At 48.9% G+C, this 22,139-nt stretch overlaps 2 protein-coding genes across 2 annotated transcripts; both read right to left on the reverse strand.

Annotated features, from left to right (window-relative positions):
* Positions 1 to 232: 232 nt before the first annotated feature.
* LOC132316892 (uncharacterized protein C12orf50 homolog) lies at positions 233 to 3,797 on the reverse strand (the record flags this gene model as incomplete). The annotated part of the gene is made up of 3 exons (XM_059816074.1): positions 3,744 to 3,797; positions 2,997 to 3,120; positions 233 to 387 (listed from the first exon to the last, which is right to left on the reverse strand). Coding segments are annotated over exons 1-3 (333 nt in total), but the record flags the coding sequence as incomplete, so codon positions are not given.
* A 5,257-nt stretch (positions 3,798 to 9,054) lies between these two features.
* On the reverse strand, positions 9,055 to 17,268 carry LOC132316906 (uncharacterized protein C12orf50 homolog). The gene is made up of 8 exons (XM_059816684.1): positions 17,215 to 17,268; positions 16,468 to 16,591; positions 13,696 to 13,857; positions 12,695 to 12,772; positions 12,486 to 12,599; positions 10,389 to 10,478; positions 9,703 to 9,794; positions 9,055 to 9,117 (listed from the first exon to the last, which is right to left on the reverse strand). Exons 1-8 carry the CDS (start codon positions 17,266 to 17,268, stop codon positions 9,055 to 9,057), a joined length of 777 nt encoding a protein of 258 aa, XP_059672667.1.
* Positions 17,269 to 22,139: the final 4,871 nt, after the last annotated feature.

A 22,139-nucleotide genomic window follows, 5' to 3' on the forward strand; every position in this document is an offset into this window, starting at 1 on the left:
AAATTTTGAAGGGTCTTTGGTGTCCATCTGAATTGTGGATCACATTTTAAACTCTATTAAATGAAAAAGAGCTATGTGAATTAGCTGGAAACTATTTCAAAAACTTGTCAACAACTCGCTTCTAAAAATGTAATGGTTATTATAATAAATCGGTTGCGAAGTACATTGCAAGAGTCGAAAAAACCCATTCTAGTTCCTTGTAAAAGGAAGAAAAAAACTGTTTACAGTTCTCTTCCTCTTCATCGTCCTCTTCATCCTCTTCGCTGTTGACATTTATAATCAGTGGAGGGTGAATTGGTGGTAAAATATTCTCTCGCTTTCTGAGTGATTCTCGACGAAGGGTTGGATGTAGAATCCCTTCTTGGACACCCTCTTGCAATGGGACATCTGCAGAAAAGAACATCAAATTTATTTTTTTTAAGGAGGGAACTAGAACATGAAATCCAGGTTCAGACCAGCAGGTATGGGTTTGAAATCATTATGGCGTTGAAGGAATCATTAAATAGACTGATTGTGCCTTTTAGGCAACACCTTCTGCGGAGGTTGGCAAACGAGCATCTTCCAACTACAGAAAGTATGAGAAAACAGAGAGATACTTACAACATAGGGAAACGTGTGATTAGTAATACCTGGGCTGAAGTGAGTAAATGAGTTTAGGACCCCACCTGTGAAAATATTTTAAACATGCTGAATAATAGGCAGGCCTGTATCACTCCCCATGGCATCGATTTTGAAGAATTTAGCAGTGCTAAGCAGAGGATTACCCATTTTTAGCTTGTAGACATTTTTCTCTATCAACATTTTCTGAATCACAACTCTCTTTACTAAGTACAAACTGTAGATTTTGAGAAAGAAGATGAAGTTCCTGGACAGGCTGGATCGATGGGCTGAGGCCAACCGGATGAAGTTCAATAAGGCCAAGTGCCGGGTTCTACACTTTGGCCACAACAACCCCAGGCAACGCTACAGGCTTGGGGAGGAGTGGCTGGAAAGCTCCCCCGCAGAAAAGGACCTGGGGGTGTTGATCGACACCCGGCTGAATATGAGCCAGCAGTGTGCCCAGGTGGCCAAGAAGGCCAATGGCATCCTGGCTTGTATCAGAAATGGTGTGGCCAGCAGGAGCAGGGAGGTGATCATGCCTCCGTACTCGGCGCTGGTGAGGCCGCACCTCGAATACTGTGTTCAGTTTTGGGCCCCTCACTACAAGAAAGACATTGAGGTGCTGGAGCGTGTCCAGAGAAGGGCGACGAAGCTGGTGAGGGGTCTGGAACACAAGTCTTATGAGGAGCGGCTGAGGGAGCTGGGGTTGTTCAGTCTGGAGAAGAGGAGGCTGAGGGGAGGCCTTATCGCTCTCTACAACTACCTGAAAGGAGGTTGCAGAGAGGTGGCTGTTGGTCTCTTCTCCCAAGTGACTAGTGACAGGACTAGAGGAAATGGCCTCAAGTTGCGCCAGGGGAGGTTCAGGCTAGATATTAGGAAAAAGTTCTTTACTGAGAGAGTAGTGAAACATTGGAATAGGCTGCCCAGGGAGGTGGTAGAGTCACCCTCCCTGGAGGTATTCAAGGAGCGTGTGGATGTGGCATTGTGGGATGTAGCTTGATGGACATGGTGCTGTGTGGTGTTGGGTGGGTTGTGGCTTGTTGTTGTTGTGTGGCGTGGTTTTGTTTTTTTTTTTTTTTTCTCGAGGTTGGACTCGATGATCTTACAGGTCTTTTCCAACCGTAGTGATTCTGTGATTCTGTGAAAATCATTTACGCTTAATTAGAAGGAAATCAGCAAAGATATTCTTTTCCTTAGGAATTTATATCTACCCACGACGTTTGCAGCAAAACTATTTCAGTACGGGGGTAGCATTTTCTGAGAGCCGGGAAATGCAACGGACTGAAAATTAAAATGATGAAAAATGGTGAGTCTATCTGTATTGTTCAAGCTGACCAATTTGCAACTCTAGGTACAATCAGGATTCTGTGCATTATATTGAAAATACTGAGGTTGGATATGTTTCCCAGCTTTAAAGAAAGAAGATGAAGCATGGGCATTTTCTCTTATTCCGGTTGTTATGCTTGTGAATTTGTACGTATTGCAGTAACAAGGAAAAGGGTTGGGTCCATTTTCTCGTTCTGATTTTTGGACGCTGCTCTTTCTTACACAGGATGCCCTTGTCCATAGTGCCTCTTGGGCGGCGTCTCTGACTCACACCACACCCAAAAGCGTGCCTACGTGGTGTGTACGACAGCACTAGCTGCCAGGGGCCGGTGCTGTGGATGTGGGAACTGTACTAAAAGCGGTATGGGCACTCATAGAAACAGCACTCAAGTTCTTGCCTTGGTCCTGGGTGGCTAGTTAGGCTCAACATGCCCAGATATGAGAGGCTGCCTTTTCCGGGGGGAATTTCCGGAACACGAGGTGTTTGCTTCTGACTCGAGGGCTTGCTGGACTTCTCTTACGACACCTGTCCACAGCTCTGGAGATAAGGCCCGTGAATCGGATGATATCTAGACAAGGGGTGTCTCACCCATGTAACATGTTGTGCTCTATCAACAGATACGGCTACTAGGGGCCCTACCAACCTCCTCCCCCCACCGCACACACTACTTTTCCTTTCTCTTAAATGATTTCCTGCCTACTAACCATTTTCACTACTAGAGAGATTTACTCTAGCAAATCCCCAAGTAAAGCAACGTTTTCACTCCATGGATCTTAGCAACCTAAACTGCCGTTTGTGACTTCATCTCTCATGTCACTCATAGGTAGGGAGATCCGTAACGTGACAGCTAAGCAAATCCATACGGCGACCCTAGACAATTGCCAATGCAATTCCTTTCTTGGCCTCGAACTTGCTGGGATAGCAAATCAGACCTGATGATTGATTTGCCGTGGTACATTTCTTGACCTTAATATATATTACGTCAGCACTGGAAGTAAGCCCTGGAGGGGCATTTTCGTGTCTTTACTCACTCTAACGAACAAATTGTTGAGAAAATACTTTTACTCACTGTTACTAGGTGGCAAAAAAAGTCCATTTATATTACGAGGCTTGCTATGATGGAAGGCGCAATTGATCCTCGCACAGCCTGAGGGTTGTGTTTCCCAGAAGCAGGAGATGTTGCGGTACTTCTGCTGCAGGAGAAGACAGTTCTCAGACAGTGTAAATATCACCATGAAAATGGACTAAATGGATTAATACACGGTGCACTGCAGTGAGCAGAGGACTAAGATTTTGTGGGACCACGCTCTGATATTTTAGAACGTTTGAGGTTATCTTTACCCTGAACAGATACACTCAGGTTTATATCCTGGATGTGAACGACATCCCAGCTGAGAGCTGTAAATGCCAGGTTGCCGGTTATTTCTCAGTGAGTTTCCCCCAATGCTGGAACGGATGCAATAACGAAGAGCCCTACAGCCAGCCCTGGATTTTCACCAGGTGGAATATAATTACTTCTTTGAAGAACAAACCCATTTTGGAGGACGTTGTTTTAAATAACTGATTTTGCGCCATCTTTAACGTATGTGTTCCCTGAGTGCCTGAGCCTGAGTTCACCGGAGAAATTGTCCATAGTTTAGATGATCATTAGCTCTTCACACGACTTCCGACCATCAGAGCCTTGACCTACAGATGCTGCCATGACCCAGGCAGAGTGGCATATCAGCTTCTAAGTTTACATAACAAGCCTCCCTTTCAACACGGATATATCAAGAAAATCAAGGATACAAACCACTCTAAAATCTACAGCAGTTACCTGTGCGTAGGGGGCATGGAAATGGAAATAGCGGTCGTTCCCAACTGCGGCCATTTTCACCTCTCGTGCTTCTCCTCCACTCTCCTAATACTGGCAGAACATACACATGAAAACGTTAGAGCTGTCAACACTGAGGCAAATCGTAATCTTATCCTGAAAGCAGTAGTTTTCTTTCAAAAACTGGACCTTCAGAACCTTAGCTCTGCTGCTTTTTTCAAACAAAACCCCAACGGGCAGCGAAATACGCTTGGACGAAGGAGGCGGTACCTTCTCCAGGCTTGCTGAACCGACGAAGGCAGTTGCTAGCCGGTATAGAATGTTACAGTTCCACGGTGGTACCTTCTCCAGGCTTGCTGAACCGACAAAGGCAGTTGCTAGCCGGTATAGAATGTTACAGTTCCACGGTTGCCAACCGCTCCTCCAGCTCGTGACATCAGCATGATGGCGCTCTGTGGCCTGTCCAGCTTGAACATCTTCCTTTACCTCCATTGCTTCAGCGTAAAGTAGGGGAAATCGGACCGTTGCAAAGAGTCTCCCATTCCGGTGTTTCCTTAACGTAAAACGGAACAAACCCGTTTGGCGGGGCTTAAATAATACCCAACTTCTTGCCGTAGGAACTGCGGTCTTAGAAACAGATCTTTGACACCACAAAGACAAACCTTATTCTCTGACTATTTTTTAACCACCATCCCTGTGCCCAGTGTTTTTCTGACTCTACCTCTTTCTTTGGATGGAGAAACTTGCTGCTTCCTGTTAGTACACTGTTAGCTGTTAACTGCTTACAGTGTTGGGGTTCATTGCTTTTTCTGGCTTCCATGACGTCCACGGCCACAGCTCAAGCAGAAAGAACAGCGTACGCTTGTGTCCCTAATTAACGCCTCTGTTCTCATTCAGGTCCTAGGCTGCCTCGGAACACAAAGTATCGAGGGGGGGGAAATGAAGTTTCAGTCCTGGAAAATGGTGAGGCATACTGGTATCGCCAGGACATGGGGTCAGATTTACAACACTGAGTGACATCAGTGACTTGGAGACGAACACTTCAGGTGCCAGTGACTCCGTGGGCACAAATGGTAGAAGGCTGGCTCAGCGGTGGTTACACCCAAGCCGGGGGAGAAGTACGAAGGCACTGAAACGACTGGAAGTCGTCTGGTCTCTCTAGGAGCCTACCAATTTGCTTGTAACTCGGGTATCAGCGGATGGCCCGAAGACTAACCGGAAAGGAAAATACCGCATGCCTGACCACTGGGACTTTGCCACTGGAATAAAGTGATTTCTACAGGAATGACCTCACCTAAGTACAGAACGAAACTGCTCACTGGCAGCAAGGTGGGCAGTACTGGCGAGAGCTGTGAACAGAGAAGCGATGGGAAAAGGCTCCCACAGTTCTGCAAGCCCTACAACTGACTGGGGCACACAGGGGAAGGGAAGTTCAGAGAAGCAGACGAGGGCCGTGAGTAATGAACTCTCAGTGGGCAGGAGCAGCCTTTGGAAGAAAGTGTTACCACTGCCAAGAGCTACCCAAACAGGGGCGCTCTGTAGCTGTATAGCTGTGCCTAAATGAGGCACAGAAGCAGCTACGGCCAGGAGGAATTAATTCTGTACTGGGTTTGCGTGGCCGGGTTTTGGTAGCGGGGGGGGGGCTGGAGGGGCGGCCTCTGTGAGAAGCTGCTGGAGAGCTTCTATCCCATGTCCGATAGAGCCAATGCCAGCCGGCTCCAAGGCGGACCCGCCGCCGGCCAAGGCTGAGCCCCTCAGCGACGGTGGTAGTGCCTCTGCGATAACATGTTTAAGAAGGGGGAGAAACTGCTGGGCAACAGCAGCCGGAGAGGGGAGCGAGAATATGTGAGAGGAACAGCTCTGCAGACGCCAAGCTCAGTGAAGGAGGAGGGGGAGGAGGTGCTCCAGCGCCGCAGCAGAGATTCCCCTGCAGCCCGTGATGAAGACCATGGTGAGGCAGGCTGTCCCCCCGCAGCCCATGGAGGTCCACGGTGGAGCAGGTATCCACCTGCAGCCCGTGGAGGACCCCACGCCAGAGCAGGTGGATGCCCGAAGGAGGCTGCGACCCCGTGGGAAGCCCGTGCTGGAGCAGGCTCCCGGCAGGACCTGCGGCCCCGTGGAGAGAGGAGCCCACGCTGGAGCAGGTTTGCTGGCAGGACTTGTGACCCCACGGGGGACTCATGCTGGAGCAGTTCGTGAAGAACTGCAGCCCGTGGGAAGGGCCCACGCTGGAGAAGTTCGTGGAGCACTGTCTCCCGTGGGAGGGACCCCAGGCCGGAGCCGGGGAAGAGTGTGAGGAGGAAGGAGCGGCAGAGACAAGGTGTGATGAACTGAGCGCAACCCCCATTCCCCGTCCCCCTGCGCCGCTCGGCGGGGGGGAGGCAGAGGAAAATCAGGAGTGAAGCTGAGCCCGGGAAGAAGAGAGGGGTGGGGGGAAGGTGTTCCGAGATTTCGTTTTTCTCGCTCATAACCCTACTCGGATGTGCTTGGTAACAGATTCATTTCCCCGAGCCGAGTGTGTTTTGCCGGTGACGGTAACGGGTGCGTGATCTCTCCCTGTCCTTATCTCGACCCAGGAGCCTTTCGTTGTGTTTTCCCGCCCCTGCCCGGCTGAGGAGGGGAGCGATAGAGCGGCCTCGGTGGGCACCTGGCGTCCAGCCAGGGTCAAGGCAGCACACGTTCAAAGGCTGTACAGCGAGGCAGAGAGCCTGGGTAACGGCAGGAGGCAGCTGTCCCGGCGGAGGCAGAATGAGACCCAGCGAGGTCCCCACAGCCTGGGGCCAGGGCATCCATGCCCCAGGCCCGGGCGTGCGGCACCCCGGGAAGCAGAAAAGGCAGCCTGAGGAAAGGCTGCCAGGCCAGGGGAACGGCACCGCCAACGGCGAAGGGCCGCGGCCGCCTCAGCCCGGCGCCGAGCACAGCCGGGGCGGGGCGGGGCGGGGCGGGGCGGCCCTGCCAGGGCGGGGGCCGCCGCTGTGGGAAGCGGAGGTGCCCCAGGCCCGCGGCCGGGCTGGGCGGCGGAGCGCGGCGGAGCCACCGCCCCGCTGAGGGCTGCTGGAGAGAGGCGCCCGCGCCCCGCCCCGCCCCGCCCCGCCGTCCCCGCCGCCCAGGTGCGTCGCGGCGCTCCTGGCGGGCGGGAGGCGACGGACTCCATTTCCCGACGCGCCCCGCGGCCGCGGGGCGGCGCAGGCGCAGTTCCGGCTCGGCGCTGGGCCGGCGGCGGGAGCCTTGGGCTGGAAGCCGTGTAGTTGATATGCAAAGTCGTCTCTAAGTGCTAAGTTCTTCTAGATTTCACTCTCTAAAATACATGAAGTATGGTTTAAGTGAACATGCCAATCGAGGAACTGTTCCAGTTTTAAAGTTTCCTATCCGTAAAGCTTCCTTGCACACTAGAACTTGTATAATAAAGGGCGTCTGATTTCCGTGGGGAGGATTAAAAGAAGCATGGAGGTTGGGAGGAAACGAGAAGACTGTGGTTCGTTGCACCACTGCGGCTCTTGCCTCTACCTGAAATTGTAAGGAAACTTTGTATTAAACTAGGCGAGACTCTACAGCTAGATTTTTACATTCATCCGCAGTAGTTAATTGAGGACTTTAAATAGTGTCTTTGGATATAAAATTTCCCTGGTGGCAAATGAGAATTCGTACCTTTCCTTTTATGTAGTTGATTCTGCTGGTTTTATCCCTCTGGAAACTCCAGGGCCACCCTATCCGTGGGCCAGGCTGGATGGACAACCCAACAAGCAGGCTGCAAAAAGGTTTAAACGATTCTAGTATCTCAGGACTTATTTTCACGTCGTGTTAGTTTAAAGCAGCGGGGGGGGTCTGTCATGCAGCGAGTGTGTGAAAGCACAGAAATGCAATCTTTAGGGCCTCGCTGCATGAAGTGTTGAATATCCTCAGTAGCCTTTGACTCCGCTCTGGGGCCCTAATGACAGAGACAACCAGGCAGAAGGGGATGAAGTAGTCTAACAGGGGATGCACCTGTGATCTGGAAAACAGGCATGTATTTTTATTACTTTCGTGGACCTTGGTGCCTTTGAAGCTGTGGAAGGGAGCGGTAAGGTCTCCCCTCAGCCTCCTTTTCTCCAGGCTAAAGAACCCCCGTTCCCTGAGCCCCAGCACGGCACAGCACAGCCTGCGCCTGCACAGGCTCGCTGTGTTGTGGATCGGTCACTCCTCCATGCACAGGGCGCTGCCGGTTATGGGGTCGGGGGTGGGAATGGGAGAGAGGAAGATGCTTTGTTGATCTGAGGTGCAGAGGTTTCTGCAAATAACTTCAAAGTTGAACGATGAGTTCAAAAAAGGCATACTTCATGCTTGTCAAGCCAACGTAGTCAAAGCTCACAGAATCACAGAATGATAGGGGTTGGGAGGGACCTCTGGAGATCATCTAGTCCAACCCCCCCGCCAGGGCAGGTTCACAGGTTCATTCCAGATTGCACAGGAATGCGTCCAGGCGAGTTCTGAATATCTCCAGAGAAGGAGACTCCACAACCTCTCTGGGCAGCTTGTGCCAGTGCTCTGCCACCCTCAAAGTAAAGAAGTTCCTCCTCATGTTTAGATGGAACTTCCTGTGATGAAGTTTGTGCCCGTTACCTCTCGTCCTGTCGCTGGGCACCACGGAAAAAAGACTGGCCCCATCCTCCTGGCACCCACCCCTTAAGTATTTATCAGCATTAATAAGATCCCCCCTCAGTCTTCTCTTCTCCAGACTAAAAAGACCCAAGTCCCTCAGCCTTTCCTCATAAGAAAGATGTTCCAGTCCCCTAATCATCTTCGCAGCCCTTTGCTGTACCCTCCCCAGCAGTTCCTGTCCTTCTTGAACTGGGGAGCCCAGAACTGGACACAGTACTCCAGGTGCGGCCTCACCAGGGCAGGGCAGAGCAGAGTGGGAGGATAACCTCCTTCGGCCTGCTAGCCACACTCTTCTTGATGCACCCCAGGATGCCGTTGGCCTTCTTGGCCACAAGGGCACATTGCTGGCTCATGGTCATCCTGTTGTCCCCCAGGACTCCCAGGTCCCTTTCCACAGAGCTGCTCTCCAGCAGGTCAGCCCCTGACCTGAACTGATGACAGTCCTCTTACAAGCAAGGGAAATAATGTCTCTAAAATATAATAATACATCTTTGTTTTTATTAGCTACGTTTATTGTACCTTTATAATATACAAACAACTATTTTTAAACACAAATTTCCATACAAACAACTACTTTTAAACACAAATTTCCATACAAGCAACTACTTTTAAACACAAATTTACATTTTGGTCAGTTTCTAAACGTTAACAGTGTTCTTCCTCCCTCTTACTCGCTTCATCTCTTTCTCCTCTCTACGTAACCTTCTCCTTTTCTCCTCACTTCCATGTCTTCTCGGCTCTGTTGTCAAAATAGATGTACAGAACATTTTGTGCATAATTTATCAGAGTAAAACTCTGTGCTCTTTCAGAAACATTTTAAGAGACACAAGATGGAGGTTCTAATCTCTGCTTTCAAGTCAGCTGTAAAATGTATTAATGGTCCTAAAGGCATCGTGTGCATGTTTCGTAGCCTGAGTCCCCTTACGAATTTGGACCTCGGCTGATCATCGTTCAGCTGTTGCAGATGCTTCCCGAGCAAGCAAGCAGAGAGAGAAATAGATCACACTCCTGTAGTCTCTACTGTGCTTTGTCCAGTGCCACAAGCCAAAACACGCTTCTTGTAGCTCCTCACTTTAAAGGCAGGTACAGAGTTTGCTTTCATAGCGGTAATACTGTGACAAATTAGATAGTCAGACGGGCAAAATTACATGTCCGCAAACAAACAAAACCATTAACTGCTCTTTCAGACTACTCGGCGTTGCTTAGAATCTTGCGGGTTTTGGTTGGGCAAGTTTTCAGAGCCATTTCACGTTTTCTAGGTGGGGAGAGACATGTCACTTTTACTGACAAGACGGAATCGTAAAAATTTCTATCAAACTGTTACCTGAATGGTTGTTTGAAACTTAGAGAACGTTTTTGCTCGTGGATTTCTTTTCCTCCAAGTTGGTGCATTGTAAGATCCTGAAGTATATTTGTCTATAGAAAAAACATATACATTGTTTCTTAATATCAGGGGCAGTTTGAGGGAAGACTCCCTTAGCCTGATAACGTGAATTAAGTATTGCGTTAGCTGAAGTATCAATGAATGGACCAGGTGACTCACGCATCACCTCGGAAATACAAGTTAGGGTTAAATACAGACTCCCTCTCTGGCACTTTAAACATCATTTGTAACCTTGCAGCGTTTCCGTCAGGCTCGCAGGATCTTCCAATGAGGCGATTCTGCCACGGACATCCTTGCCTTGAACAAAGTGAATGTTCCTGTGTTGAAAATCTTCCCAAAGGCATGAATTGCTTTTAGATTAAACGAACCCATAGTCCAATCTCCTGTTCTATCTCTGCTTGTGAAAGCACTAGATGCAAGGCAGTATGGTGTTTTTGTGCTAGGCAGTTGATTTTGCATTAGAGTATGCTGCCTAATGACTAACCATTTTCTGTAAAATCTGGTTCAAAGTCATTATTATTAACACTCTGGCTTTCTGTTAATTCCAGCTTAATTCCATTAATTCACATTCTTAATTCCACAAGAAGCCTAACATCTTCAGTTTATACACAAGATGTAAGAATTACCGTAGTTTTCCCTTTGGGTCCAAACTCTTCTGTTTGTGTCAAGCTGATTCTTTTGTTTGGAGCATTTCCCACCATATGGCTCAGGTTCTGCTGAAAAGAAAGGTAGCGAAAATGGTAAAGGTCGTTCTTCTGAAAATTAGGAAATATATAATAATTAAGTCCCTTTCACATTGGAATACTTGGATGCAATTGGTCCTTTTTCCCAAGGTAGTGCCTCGTGTCTTTTCCCTTCAACAAATGTGTTCCTCTGCGCCACAGAGCAGTCACCTCCTACAGGAAAGGAGTCTCACAAAGTTACCTGTACTCAAGAGCACCCTGAGAAACGTGAACAGTGCACAGAGCCTGCTCTTCTTATAATTACATTAAGTTTTTAACTGAAATGAATACAAAAATGCAAAGAATACAGTGAAACCAAACAGCTGATTCATTAAGGCTCACAAAAAATTAGAGACACAGTCCATTTAAAAAGCTTTAAATACAGAGGGGTATGAACGGAGGTTCAATTATGGAATTGTTTCTCAGTGGTAACTGTTTCTTACTGAGAGTAAAGAACACCTACAAGAAAGATACATTTTGTGCATAAAGGTGGGAGGAAAAGAAGTAGCATGTGAGATACATTTGTACTGTGCAATGCAGTTCTGGAGCTAGAAGATGCGTGCCGGTTTGCTCAAAGCTAGAGCAAGCATCCCTAACGTGGTACTGCATTATTTTGCATTGACAAACCAAGGGGAAAAAAGACGACTACAACAATTACGGCTGTTTTTACCACTAATAAATGTTTATGAAGAAAAAGGATTAAATACCACTAAGTATTAAGTACATGCAAGGAGAACGGGGCATTCTTCCACCTTGATGACATGATTCTATACTGAACTCAATGGGGCAAAACACTGTGTCTTCTTTAAGATCAAGCGAGTGTGTGCAGAGGGGTCAGCTCCCTTACACAAGATGCAGGACTGCAGCTTTAATATTTCTCTGTATGATAACTGAAAAATACAAAGCCTTTTCATCTGAACTAGGGATAGTCTCACAAACATAACGGTTCTGAAAGCATTTTAACTTGTACGCATTTCTACGCTTGCATTTTTGCATCATCCTACTCAAATCTGTTTTACATAATTATCTGATTTTATCCCTAAGATTTACACAAAATAAGCAACAGTATTGTTTTTTTAGTAAAAATAGCAGGTCATATTTCTGCTTGGCAGTTTTTGATGACTGATCTACTGACTACTCTGGTGTCTTGTTATAGTAAGAACCTAACTCTCTGCTAAAATGGAATTACGTTATTACTTATTCACTAAAAAAACTACTACAGATTTTTTTCAGTCATGCCACTTGGCCAGGAATGAAGGAGAAGCATAATAAGGGAGGTAAATATTTATTAATTTGTATTTCTTTCACCTTAATTATGTTGGATAAAGCCCAACATTCGAAACAAAATGGAACTCTCTCGTTCTTACCTTTCAGAAGACACTTAAAGGGGGTATTTATTTACTCTAAATTTAGTTCTAGAAAAGTTTGATGTGTCGCTACATTTCGTCATCTGGACACCCAAGAGAGCCAGCAGAGAGCGTGGAGCACCTCTGGGGAAGTGACTCATCTCGCCTTTCGCTGGCGCTATCTTATGATGCAGTAAACAGCCCCATAGGAGTGCCTGTCTCAGTAAACAGCCCCATAAGAGTGCCTGTCTTTCTCCATTGGCAACAGAGAGCCCAGATGAGAGACTTAAACTACATTCCTGACCTTAGGATGGTTAAAATTAGACTACATAAATCTGGACCGTGAAGTAAAATTATATGAAAGACCTATGTTGTGTATCTCGGGCAAGTACACATAGGGTTAATAGCCCATTTCTACCTTTTCCATCTACAATCGATGCAGGTAGTCACCACGTGTGTGACACTACGTGTATCTATATCTATATATAGATGGGGAAAAATTAATGAAGTATTTTTACGCTCTTTGTAACATGCTCTCTTCTGTTGTCACTAAATTAAGAAAGGGGGGAGGAGGGGCAAACTGTGTAATAGTTTCTCCCTGTAACAGTAAGTTTAAAAGCGGTAAACGTTGTCCAAGAAGATGAAAAGTACTTGCCTTTCTGCAAGTCTCGCTCGGTAGCTTCCAAGGGTGATAGCTCATTTTCCCGAGGTGAAGACACAGTTCTTCTTGATTGGTGTTTGTGAGGGTACCGAATCCTGTAATACTCTCCTAAACATTCACGAGGAGGGGAAAAAAAAACCAACCAACGTTTACTATAGTGGCATCATTGCTGTTGAGGGAGGAGTGACTAATTTCATATTTACCAGATGTATAGCATATTTCCTTTATTGCTCTTTCCTCTTGAATGTCTTCAGCAGTCTTAGGCACCCGATTAGAAACATCTGTAGGAAATATTTTTAAAAGATTTTACTAGATAGCTATACAAAGACCTGCAACAATTCTTAATAATCAAAGACCATAGTGAATTTCATTTCGGTCACGATTTGGCTTTTTCTGACTGCAACCTCTGCTTCTGGACAGAAAAGTGATTCCTTAACAGTAGGTGTTTCCAAGTGCAATAAGAATTGCAGTTACAAGACATATTAAGAAGCAAATGCTTGTGGAATTAACATGATTCAGAAACATCTTCAGGACTCATTGTCAAAATAAGCCATCATTTACACCCAAAAGGAAATCTTCTGATTAAACCTGTCATCAGGGAGTGCTTGTGACGAAACCTCTGCCCAACGTTACTATCCTGTAATGTCTGCCGGCAGAGCTGGCATTACATCACTTTTTATATTGTTTAAATTAATGTGGCTTACTCAGCCTAAAACCGAGTTAGAAGCCACGAACAGGCAGCCCTGCCCGCCAACCTGGAGGGCAGGGGGATGGTGCAAAGCAACTTGGGGCTGCCTGAGAACTAGCGGGGTAATTTGCGGAGTGAACGCGTGAGAGTAGGCCGTTCTCTCACTTTCCCTCGCTGGGAACGGGCAATTGGTTCCTTCCCTAGGAATCTCTCATCTCAAGGGAGATACAGTCACAGCTTAGAAGTACCTCCTAAACTTGTAAACTTGTAGTTTTGTCCCCAAATTTTGAGAAATTTTGAAGGGTCTTTGGTGTCCATCTGAATTGTGGATCACATTTTAAACTCTATTAAATGAAAAAGAGCTATGTGAATTAGCTGGAAACTATTTCAAAAACTTGTCAACAACTCGCTTCTAAAAATGTAATGGTTATTATAATAAATCGGTTGCGAAGTACATTGCAAGAGTCGAAAAAACCCATTCTAGTTCCTTGTAAAAGGAAGAAAAAAACTGTTTACAGTTCTCTTCCTCTTCATCGTCCTCTTCATCCTCTTCGCTGTTGACATTTATAATCAGTGGAGGGTGAATTGGTGGTAAAATATTCTCTCGCTTTCTGAGTGATTCTCGACGAAGGGTTGGATGTAGAATCCCTTCTTGGACACCCTCTTGCAATGGGACATCTGCAGAAAAGAACATCAAATTTATTTTTTTTAAGGAGGGAACTAGAACATGAAATCCAGGTTCAGACCAGCAGGTATGGGTTTGAAATCATTATGGCGTTGAAGGAATCATTAAATAGACTGATTGTGCCTTTTAGGCAACACCTTCTGCGGAGGTTGGCAAACGAGCATCTTCCAACTACAGAAAGTATGAGAAAACAGAGAGATACTTACAACATAGGGAAACGTGTGATTAGTAATACCTGGGCTGAAGTGAGTAAATGAGTTTAGGACCCCACCTGTGAAAATATTTTAAACATGCTGAATAATAGGCAGGCCTGTATCACTCCCCATGGCATCGATTTTGAAGAATTTAGCAGTGCTAAGCACAGGATTACCCATTTTTAGCTTGTAGACATTTTTCTCTATCAACATTTTCTGAATCACAACTCTCTTTACTAAGTACAAACTGTAGATTTTGAGAAAGAAGATGAAGTTCCTGGACAGGCTGGATCGATGGGCTGAGGCCAACCGGATGAAGTTCAATAAGGCCAAGTGCCGGGTTCTACACTTTGGCCACAACAACCCCAGGCAACGCTACAGGCTTGGGGAGGAGTGGCTGGAAAGCTCCCCCGCAGAAAAGGACCTGGGGGTGTTGATCGACACCCGGCTGAATATGAGCCAGCAGTGTGCCCAGGTGGCCAAGAAGGCCAATGGCATCCTGGCTTGTATCAGAAATGGTGTGGCCAGCAGGAGCAGGGAGGTGATCATGCCTCCGTACTCGGCGCTGGTGAGGCCGCACCTCGAATACTGTGTTCAGTTTTGGGCCCCTCACTACAAGAAAGACATTGAGGTGCTGGAGCGTGTCCAGAGAAGGGCGACGAAGCTGGTGAGGGGTCTGGAACACAAGTCTTATGAGGAGCGGCTGAGGGAGCTGGGGTTGTTCAGTCTGGAGAAGAGGAGGCTGAGGGGAGGCCTTATCGCTCTCTACAACTACCTGAAAGGAGGTTGCAGAGAGGTGGCTGTTGGTCTCTTCTCCCAAGTGACTAGTGACAGGACTAGAGGAAATGGCCTCAAGTTGCGCCAGGGGAGGTTCAGGCTAGATATTAGGAAAAAGTTCTTTACTGAGAGAGTAGTGAAACATTGGAATAGGCTGCCCAGGGAGGTGGTAGAGTCACCCTCCCTGGAGGTATTCAAGGAGCGTGTGGATGTGGCATTGTGGGATGTAGCTTGATGGGCATGGTGCTGTGTGGTGTTGGGTGGGTTGTGGCTTGTTGTTGTTGTGTGGCGTGGTTTTGTTTTTTTTTTTTTTTTCCTCGAGGTTGGACTCGATGATCTTACAGGTCTTTTCCAACCGTAGTGATTCTGTGATTCTGTGAAAATCATTTACGCTTAATTAGAAGGAAATCAGCAAAGATATTCTTTTCCTTAGGAATTTATATCTACCCACGACGTTTGCAGCAAAACTATTTCAGTACGGGGGTAGCATTTTCTGAGAGCCGGGAAATGCAACGGACTGAAAATTAAAATGATGAAAAATGGTGAGTCTATCTGTATTGTTCAAGCTGACCAATTTGCAACTCTAGGTACAATCAGGATTCTGTGCATTATATTGAAAATACTGAGGTTGGATATGTTTCCCAGCTTTAAAGAAAGAAGATGAAGCATGGGCATTTTCTCTTATTCCGGTTGTTATGCTTGTGAATTTGTACGTATTGCAGTAACAAGGAAAAGGGTTGGGTCCATTTTCTCGTTCTGATTTTTGGACGCTGCTCTTTCTTACACAGGATGCCCTTGTCCATAGTGCCTCTTGGGCGGCGTCTCTGACTCACACCACACCCAAAAGCGTGCCTACGTGGTGTGTACGACAGCACTAGCTGCCAGGGGCCGGTGCTGTGGATGTGGGAACTGTACTAAAAGCGGTATGGGCACTCATAGAAACAGCACTCAAGTTCTTGCCTTGGTCCTGGGTGGCTAGTTAGGCTCAACATGCCCAGATATGAGAGGCTGCCTTTTCCGGGGGGAATTTCCGGAACACGAGGTGTTTGCTTCTGACTCGAGGGCTTGCTGGACTTCTCTTACGACACCTGTCCACAGCTCTGGAGATAAGGCCCGTGAATCGGATGATATCTAGACAAGGGGTGTCTCACCCATGTAACATGTTGTGCTCTATCAACAGATACGGCTACTAGGGGCCCTACCAACCTCCTCCCCCCACCGCACACACTACTTTTCCTTTCTCTTAAATGATTTCCTGCCTACTAACCATTTTCACTACTAGAGAGATTTACTCTAGCAAATCCCCAAGTAAAGCAACGTTTTCACTCCATGGATCTTAGCAACCTAAACTGCCGTTTGTGACTTCATCTCTCATGTCACTCATAGGTAGGGAGATCCGTAACGTGACAGCTAAGCAAATCCATACGGCGACCCTAGACAATTGCCAATGCAATTCCTTTCTTGGCCTCAAACTTGCTGGGATAGCAAATCAGACCTGATGATTGATTTGCCGTGGTACATTTCTTGACCTTAATATATATTACGTCAGCACTGGAAGTAAGCCCTGGAGGGGCATTTTCGTGTCTTTACTCACTCTAACGAACAAATTGTTGAGAAAATACTTTTACTCACTGTTACTAGGTGGCAAAAAAAGTCCATTTATATTACGAGGCTTGCTATGATGGAAGGCGCAATTGATCCTCGCACAGCCTGAGGGTTGTGTTTCCCAGAAGCAGGAGATGTTGCGGTACTTCTGCTGCAGGAGAAGACAGTTCTCAGACAGTGTAAATATCACCATGAAAATGGACTAAATGGATTAATACACGGTGCACTGCAGTGAGCAGAGGACTAAGATTTTGTGGGACCACGCTCTGATATTTTAGAACGTTTGAGGTTATCTTTACCCTGAACAGATACACTCAGGTTTATATCCTGGATGTGAACGACATCCCAGCTGAGAGCTGTAAATGCCAGGTTGCCGGTTATTTCTCAGTGAGTTTCCCCCAATGCTGGAACGGATGCAATAACGAAGAGCCCTACAGCCAGCCCTGGATTTTCACCAGGTGGAATATAATTACTTCTTTGAAGAACAAACCCATTTTGGAGGACGTTGTTTTAAATAACTGATTTTGCGCCATCTTTAACGTATGTGTTCCCTGAGTGCCTGAGCCTGAGTTCACCGGAGAAATTGTCCATAGTTTAGATGATCATTAGCTCTTCACACGACTTCCGACCATCAGAGCCTTGACCTACAGATGCTGCCATGACCCAGGCAGAGTGGCATATCAGCTTCTAAGTTTACATAACAAGCCTCCCTTTCAACACGGATATATCAAGAAAATCAAGGATACAAACCACTCTAAAATCTACAGCAGTTACCTGTGCGTAGGGGGCATGGAAATGGAAATAGCGGTCGTTCCCAACTGCGGCCATTTTCACCTCTCGTGCTTCTCCTCCACTCTCCTAATACTGGCAGAACATACACATGAAAACGTTAGAGCTGCCAACACTGAGGCAAATCGTAATCTTATCCTGAAAGCAGTAGCTTTCTTTCAAAAACTGGACCTTCAGAACCTTAGCTCTGGTGCTTTTTTCAAACAAAACCCCAACGGGCAGCGAAATATGCTTGGACGAAGGAGGCGGTACCTTCTCCAGGCTTGCTGAACCGACGAAGGCAGTTGCTAGCCGGTATAGAATGTTACAGTTCCACGGTGGTACCTTCTCCAGGCTTGCTGAACCGACAAAGGCAGTTGCTAGCCGGTATAGAATGTTACAGTTCCACGGTTGCCAACCGCTCCTCCAGCTCGTGACATCAGCATGATGGCGCTCTGTGGCCTGTCCAGCTTGAACATCTTCCTTTACCTCCATTGCTTCAGCGTAAAGTAGGGGAAATCGGACCGTTGCAAAGAGTCTCCCATTCCGGTGTTTCCTTAACGTAAAACGGAACAAACCCGTTTGGCGGGGCTTAAATAATACCCAACTTCTTGCCGTAGGAACTGCGGTCTTAGAAACAGATCTTTGACACCACAAAGACAAACCTTATTCTCTGACTATTTTTTAACCACCATCCCTGTGCCCAGTGTTTTTCTGACTCTACCTCTTTCTTTGGATGGAGAAACTTGCTGCTTCCTGTTAGTACACTGTTAGCTGTTAACTGCTTACAGTGTTGGGGTTCATTGCTTTTTCTGGCTTCCATGATGTCCACGGCCACAGCTCAAGCAGAAAGAACAGCGTACGCTTGTGTCCCTAATTAACGCCTCTGTTCTCATTCAGGTCCTAGGCTGCCTCGGAACACAAAGTATCGAGGGGGGGGAAATGAAGTTTCAGTCCTGGAAAATGGTGAGGCATACTGGTATCGCCAGGACATGGGGTCAGATTTACAACACTGAGTGACATCAGTGACTTGGAGACGAACACTTCAGGTGCCAGTGACTCCGTGGGCACAAATGGTAGAAGGCTGGCTCAGCGGTGGTTACACCCAAGCCGGGGGAGAAGTACGAAGACACTGAAACGACTGGAAGTCGTCTGGTCTCTCTAGGAGCCTACCAATTTGCTTGTAACTCGGGTATCAGCGGATGGCCCGAAGACTAACCGGAAAGGAAAATACCGCATGCCTGACCACTGGGACTTTGCCACTGGAATAAAGTGATTTCTACAGGAATGACCTCACCTAAGTACAGAAGGAAACTGCTCACTGGCAGCAAGGTGGGCAGTACTGGCGAGAGCTGTGAACAGAGAAGTGATGGGAAAAGGCTCCCACAGTTCTGCAAGCCCTACAACTGACTGGGGCACACAGGGGAAGGGAAGTTCAGAGAAGCAGACGAGGGCCGTGAGTAATGAACTCTCAGTGGGCAGGAGCCGCCTTTGGAAGAAAGTGTTACCACTGCCAAGAGCTACCCAAACAGGGGCGCTCTGCAGCTGTATAGCTGTGCCTAAATGAGGCACAGAAGCAGCTACGGCCAGGAGGAATTAATTCTGTACTGGGTTTGCGTGGCCGGGTTTTGGTAGCGGGGGGGGGGGCTGGAGGGGCGGCCTCTGTGAGAAGCTGCTGGAGAGCTTCTATCCCATGTCCGATAGAGCCAATGCCAGCCGGCTCCAAGGCGGACCCGCCGCCGGCCAAGGCTGAGCCCCTCAGCGACGGTGGTAGTGCCTCTGCGATAACATGTTTAAGAAGGGGGAGAAACTGCTGGGCAACAGCAGCCGGAGAGGGGAGCGAGAATATGTGAGAGGAACAGCTCTGCAGACGCCAAGCTCAGTGAAGGAGGAGGGGGAGGAGGTGCTCCAGCGCCGCAGCAGAGATTCCCCTGCAGCCCGTGATGAAGACCATGGTGAGGCAGGCTGTCCCCCCGCAGCCCATGGAGGTCCACGGTGGAGCAGGTATCCACCTGCAGCCCGTGGAGGACCCCACGCCAGAGCAGGTGGATGCCCGAAGGAGGCTGCGACCCCGTGGGAAGCCCGTGCTGGAGCAGGCTCCCGGCAGGACCTGCGGCCCCGTGGAGAGAGGAGCCCACGCTGGAGCAGGTTTGCTGGCAGGACTTGTGACCCCACGGGGGACTCATGCTGGAGCAGTTCGTGAAGAACTGCAGCCCGTGGGAAGGGCCCACGCTGGAGAAGTTCGTGGAGCACTGTCTCCCGTGGGAGGGACCCCAGGCCGGAGCCGGGGAAGAGTGTGAGGAGGAAGGAGCGGCAGAGACAAGGTGTGATGAACTGAGCGCAACCCCCATTCCCCGTCCCCCTGCGCCGCTCGGCGGGGGGGAGGCAGAGGAAAATCAGGAGTGAAGCTGAGCCCGGGAAGAAGAGAGGGGTGGGGGGAAGGTGTTCCGAGATTTCGTTTTTCTCGCTCATAACCCTACTCGGATGTGCTTGGTAACAGATTCATTTCCCCGAGCCGAGTGTGTTTTGCCGGTGACGGTAACGGGTGCGTGATCTCTCCCTGTCCTTATCTCGACCCAGGAGCCTTTCGTTGTGTTTTCCCGCCCCTGCCCGGCTGAGGAGGGGAGCGATAGAGCGGCCTCGGTGGGCACCTGGCGTCCAGCCAGGGTCAAGGCAGCACACGTTCAAAGGCTGTACAGCGAGGCAGAGAGCCTGGGTAACGGCAGGAGGCAGCTGTCCCGGCGGAGGCAGAATGAGACCCAGCGAGGTCCCCACAGCCTGGGGCCAGGGCATCCATGACCCAGGCCCGGGCGTGCGGCACCCCGGGAAGCAGAAAAGGCAGCCTGAGGAAAGGCTGCCAGGCCAGGGGAACGGCACCGCCAACGGCGAAGGGCCGCGGCCACCTCAGCCCGGCGCCGAGCACAGCCGGGGCGGGGCGGGGCGGGGCGGGGCGGCCCTGCCAGGGCGGGGGCCGCCGCTGTGGGAAGCGGAGGTGCCCCAGGCCCGCGGCCGGGCTGGGCGGCGGAGCGCGGCGGAGCCACCGCCCCGCTGAGGGCTGCTGGAGAGAGGCGCCCGCGCCCCGCCCCGCCCCGCCCCGCCCCGCCGTCCCCGCCGCCCAGGTGCGTCGCGGCGCTCCTGGCGGGCGGGAGGCGACGGACTCCATTTCCCGACGCGCCCCGCGGCCGCGGGGCGGCGCAGGCGCAGTTCCGGCTCGGCGCTGGGCCGGCGGCGGGAGCCTTGGGCTGGAAGCCGTGTAGTTGATATGCAAAGTCGTCTCTAAGTGCTAAGTTCTTCTAGATTTCACTCTCTAAAATACATGAAGTATGGTTTAAGTGAACATGCCAATCGAGGAACTGTTCCAGTTTTAAAGTTTCCTATCCGTAAAGCTTCCTTGCACACTAGAACTTGTATAATAAAGGGCGTCTGATTTCCGTGGGGAGGATTAAAAGAAGCATGGAGGTTGGGAGGAAACGAGAAGACTGTGGTTCGTTGCACCACTGCGGCTCTTGCCTCTACCTGAAATTGTAAGGAAACTTTGTATTAAACTAGGCGAGACTCTACAGCTAGATTTTTACATTCATCCGCAGTAGTTAATTGAGGACTTTAAATAGTGTCTTTGGATATAAAATTTCCCTGGTGGCAAATGAGAATTCGTACCTTTCCTTTTATGTAGTTGATTCTGCTGGTTTTATCCCTCTGGAAACTCCAGGGCCACCCTATCCGTGGGCCAGGCTGGATGGACAACCCAACAAGCAGGCTGCAAAAAGGTTTAAACGATTCTAGTATCTCAGGACTTATTTTCACGTCGTGTTAGTTTAAAGCAGCGGGGGGGGTCTGTCATGCAGCGAGTGTGTGAAAGCACAGAAATGCAATCTTTAGGGCCTCGCTGCATGAAGTGTTGAATATCCTCAGTAGCCTTTGACTCCGCTCTGGGGCCCTAATGACAGAGACAACCAGGCAGAAGGGGATGAAGTAGTCTAACAGGGGATGCACCTGTGATCTGGAAAACAGGCATGTATTTTTATTACTTTCGTGGACCTTGGTGCCTTTGAAGCTGTGGAAGGGAGCGGTAAGGTCTCCCCTCAGCCTCCTTTTCTCCAGGCTAAAGAACCCCCGTTCCCTGAGCCCCAGCACGGCACAGCACAGCCTGCGCCTGCACAGGCTCGCTGTGTTGTGGATCGGTCACTCCTCCATGCACAGGGCGCTGCCGGTTATGGGGTCGGGGGTGGGAATGGGAGAGAGGAAGATGCTTTGTTGATCTGAGGTGCAGAGGTTTCTGCAAATAACTTCAAAGTTGAACGATGAGTTCAAAAAAGGCATACTTCATGCTTGTCAAGCCAACGTAGTCAAAGCTCACAGAATCACAGAATGATAGGGGTTGGGAGGGACCTCTGGAGATCATCTAGTCCAACCCCCCCGCCAGGGCAGGTTCACAGGTTCATTCCAGATTGCACAGGAATGCGTCCAGGCGAGTTCTGAATATCTCCAGAGAAGGAGACTCCACAACCTCTCTGGGCAGCTTGTGCCAGTGCTCTGCCACCCTCAAAGTAAAGAAGTTCCTCCTCATGTTTAGATGGAACTTCCTGTGATGAAGTTTGTGCCCGTTACCTCTCGTCCTGTCGCTGGGCACCACGGAAAAAAGACTGGCCCCATCCTCCTGGCACCCACCCCTTAAGTATTTATCAGCATTAATAAGATCCCCCCTCAGTCTTCTCTTCTCCAGACTAAAAAGACCCAAGTCCCTCAGCCTTTCCTCATAAGAAAGATGTTCCAGTCCCCTAATCATCTTCGCAGCCCTTTGCTGTACCCTCCCCAGCAGTTCCCTGTCCTTCTTGAACTGGGGAGCCCAGAACTGGACACAGTACTCCAGGTGCGGCCTCACCAGGGCAGGGCAGAGCAGAGTGGGAGGATAACCTCCTTCGGCCTGCTAG

This window comes from Gavia stellata, chromosome 4 (genome assembly GCF_030936135.1).
Source record: "Gavia stellata isolate bGavSte3 chromosome 4, bGavSte3.hap2, whole genome shotgun sequence".
In the NCBI taxonomy this organism is placed as follows: domain Eukaryota; kingdom Metazoa; phylum Chordata; class Aves; order Gaviiformes; family Gaviidae; genus Gavia; species Gavia stellata.

What these genes read in the sequence shown, in the direction of transcription:
- LOC132316906 (XM_059816684.1), bottom strand. Translation starts at nt 17,268, where the DNA reads ATGGCCGCAGTTGGGAACGACCGCTATTTCCATTTCCATGCCCCCTAC. An exon ending in TCCATGCCCCCTACGCACAG is followed by an intron (nt 16,592 to 17,214) that starts GTAACTGCTGTA and finishes CTTCTCCTGCAG; the next exon opens with CAGAAGTACCGCAACATCTC. An exon ending in GGAAATATGCTATACATCTG is followed by an intron (nt 12,600 to 12,694) that starts GTAAATATGAAA and finishes GTGAATGTTTAG; the next exon opens with GAGAGTATTACAGGATTCGG.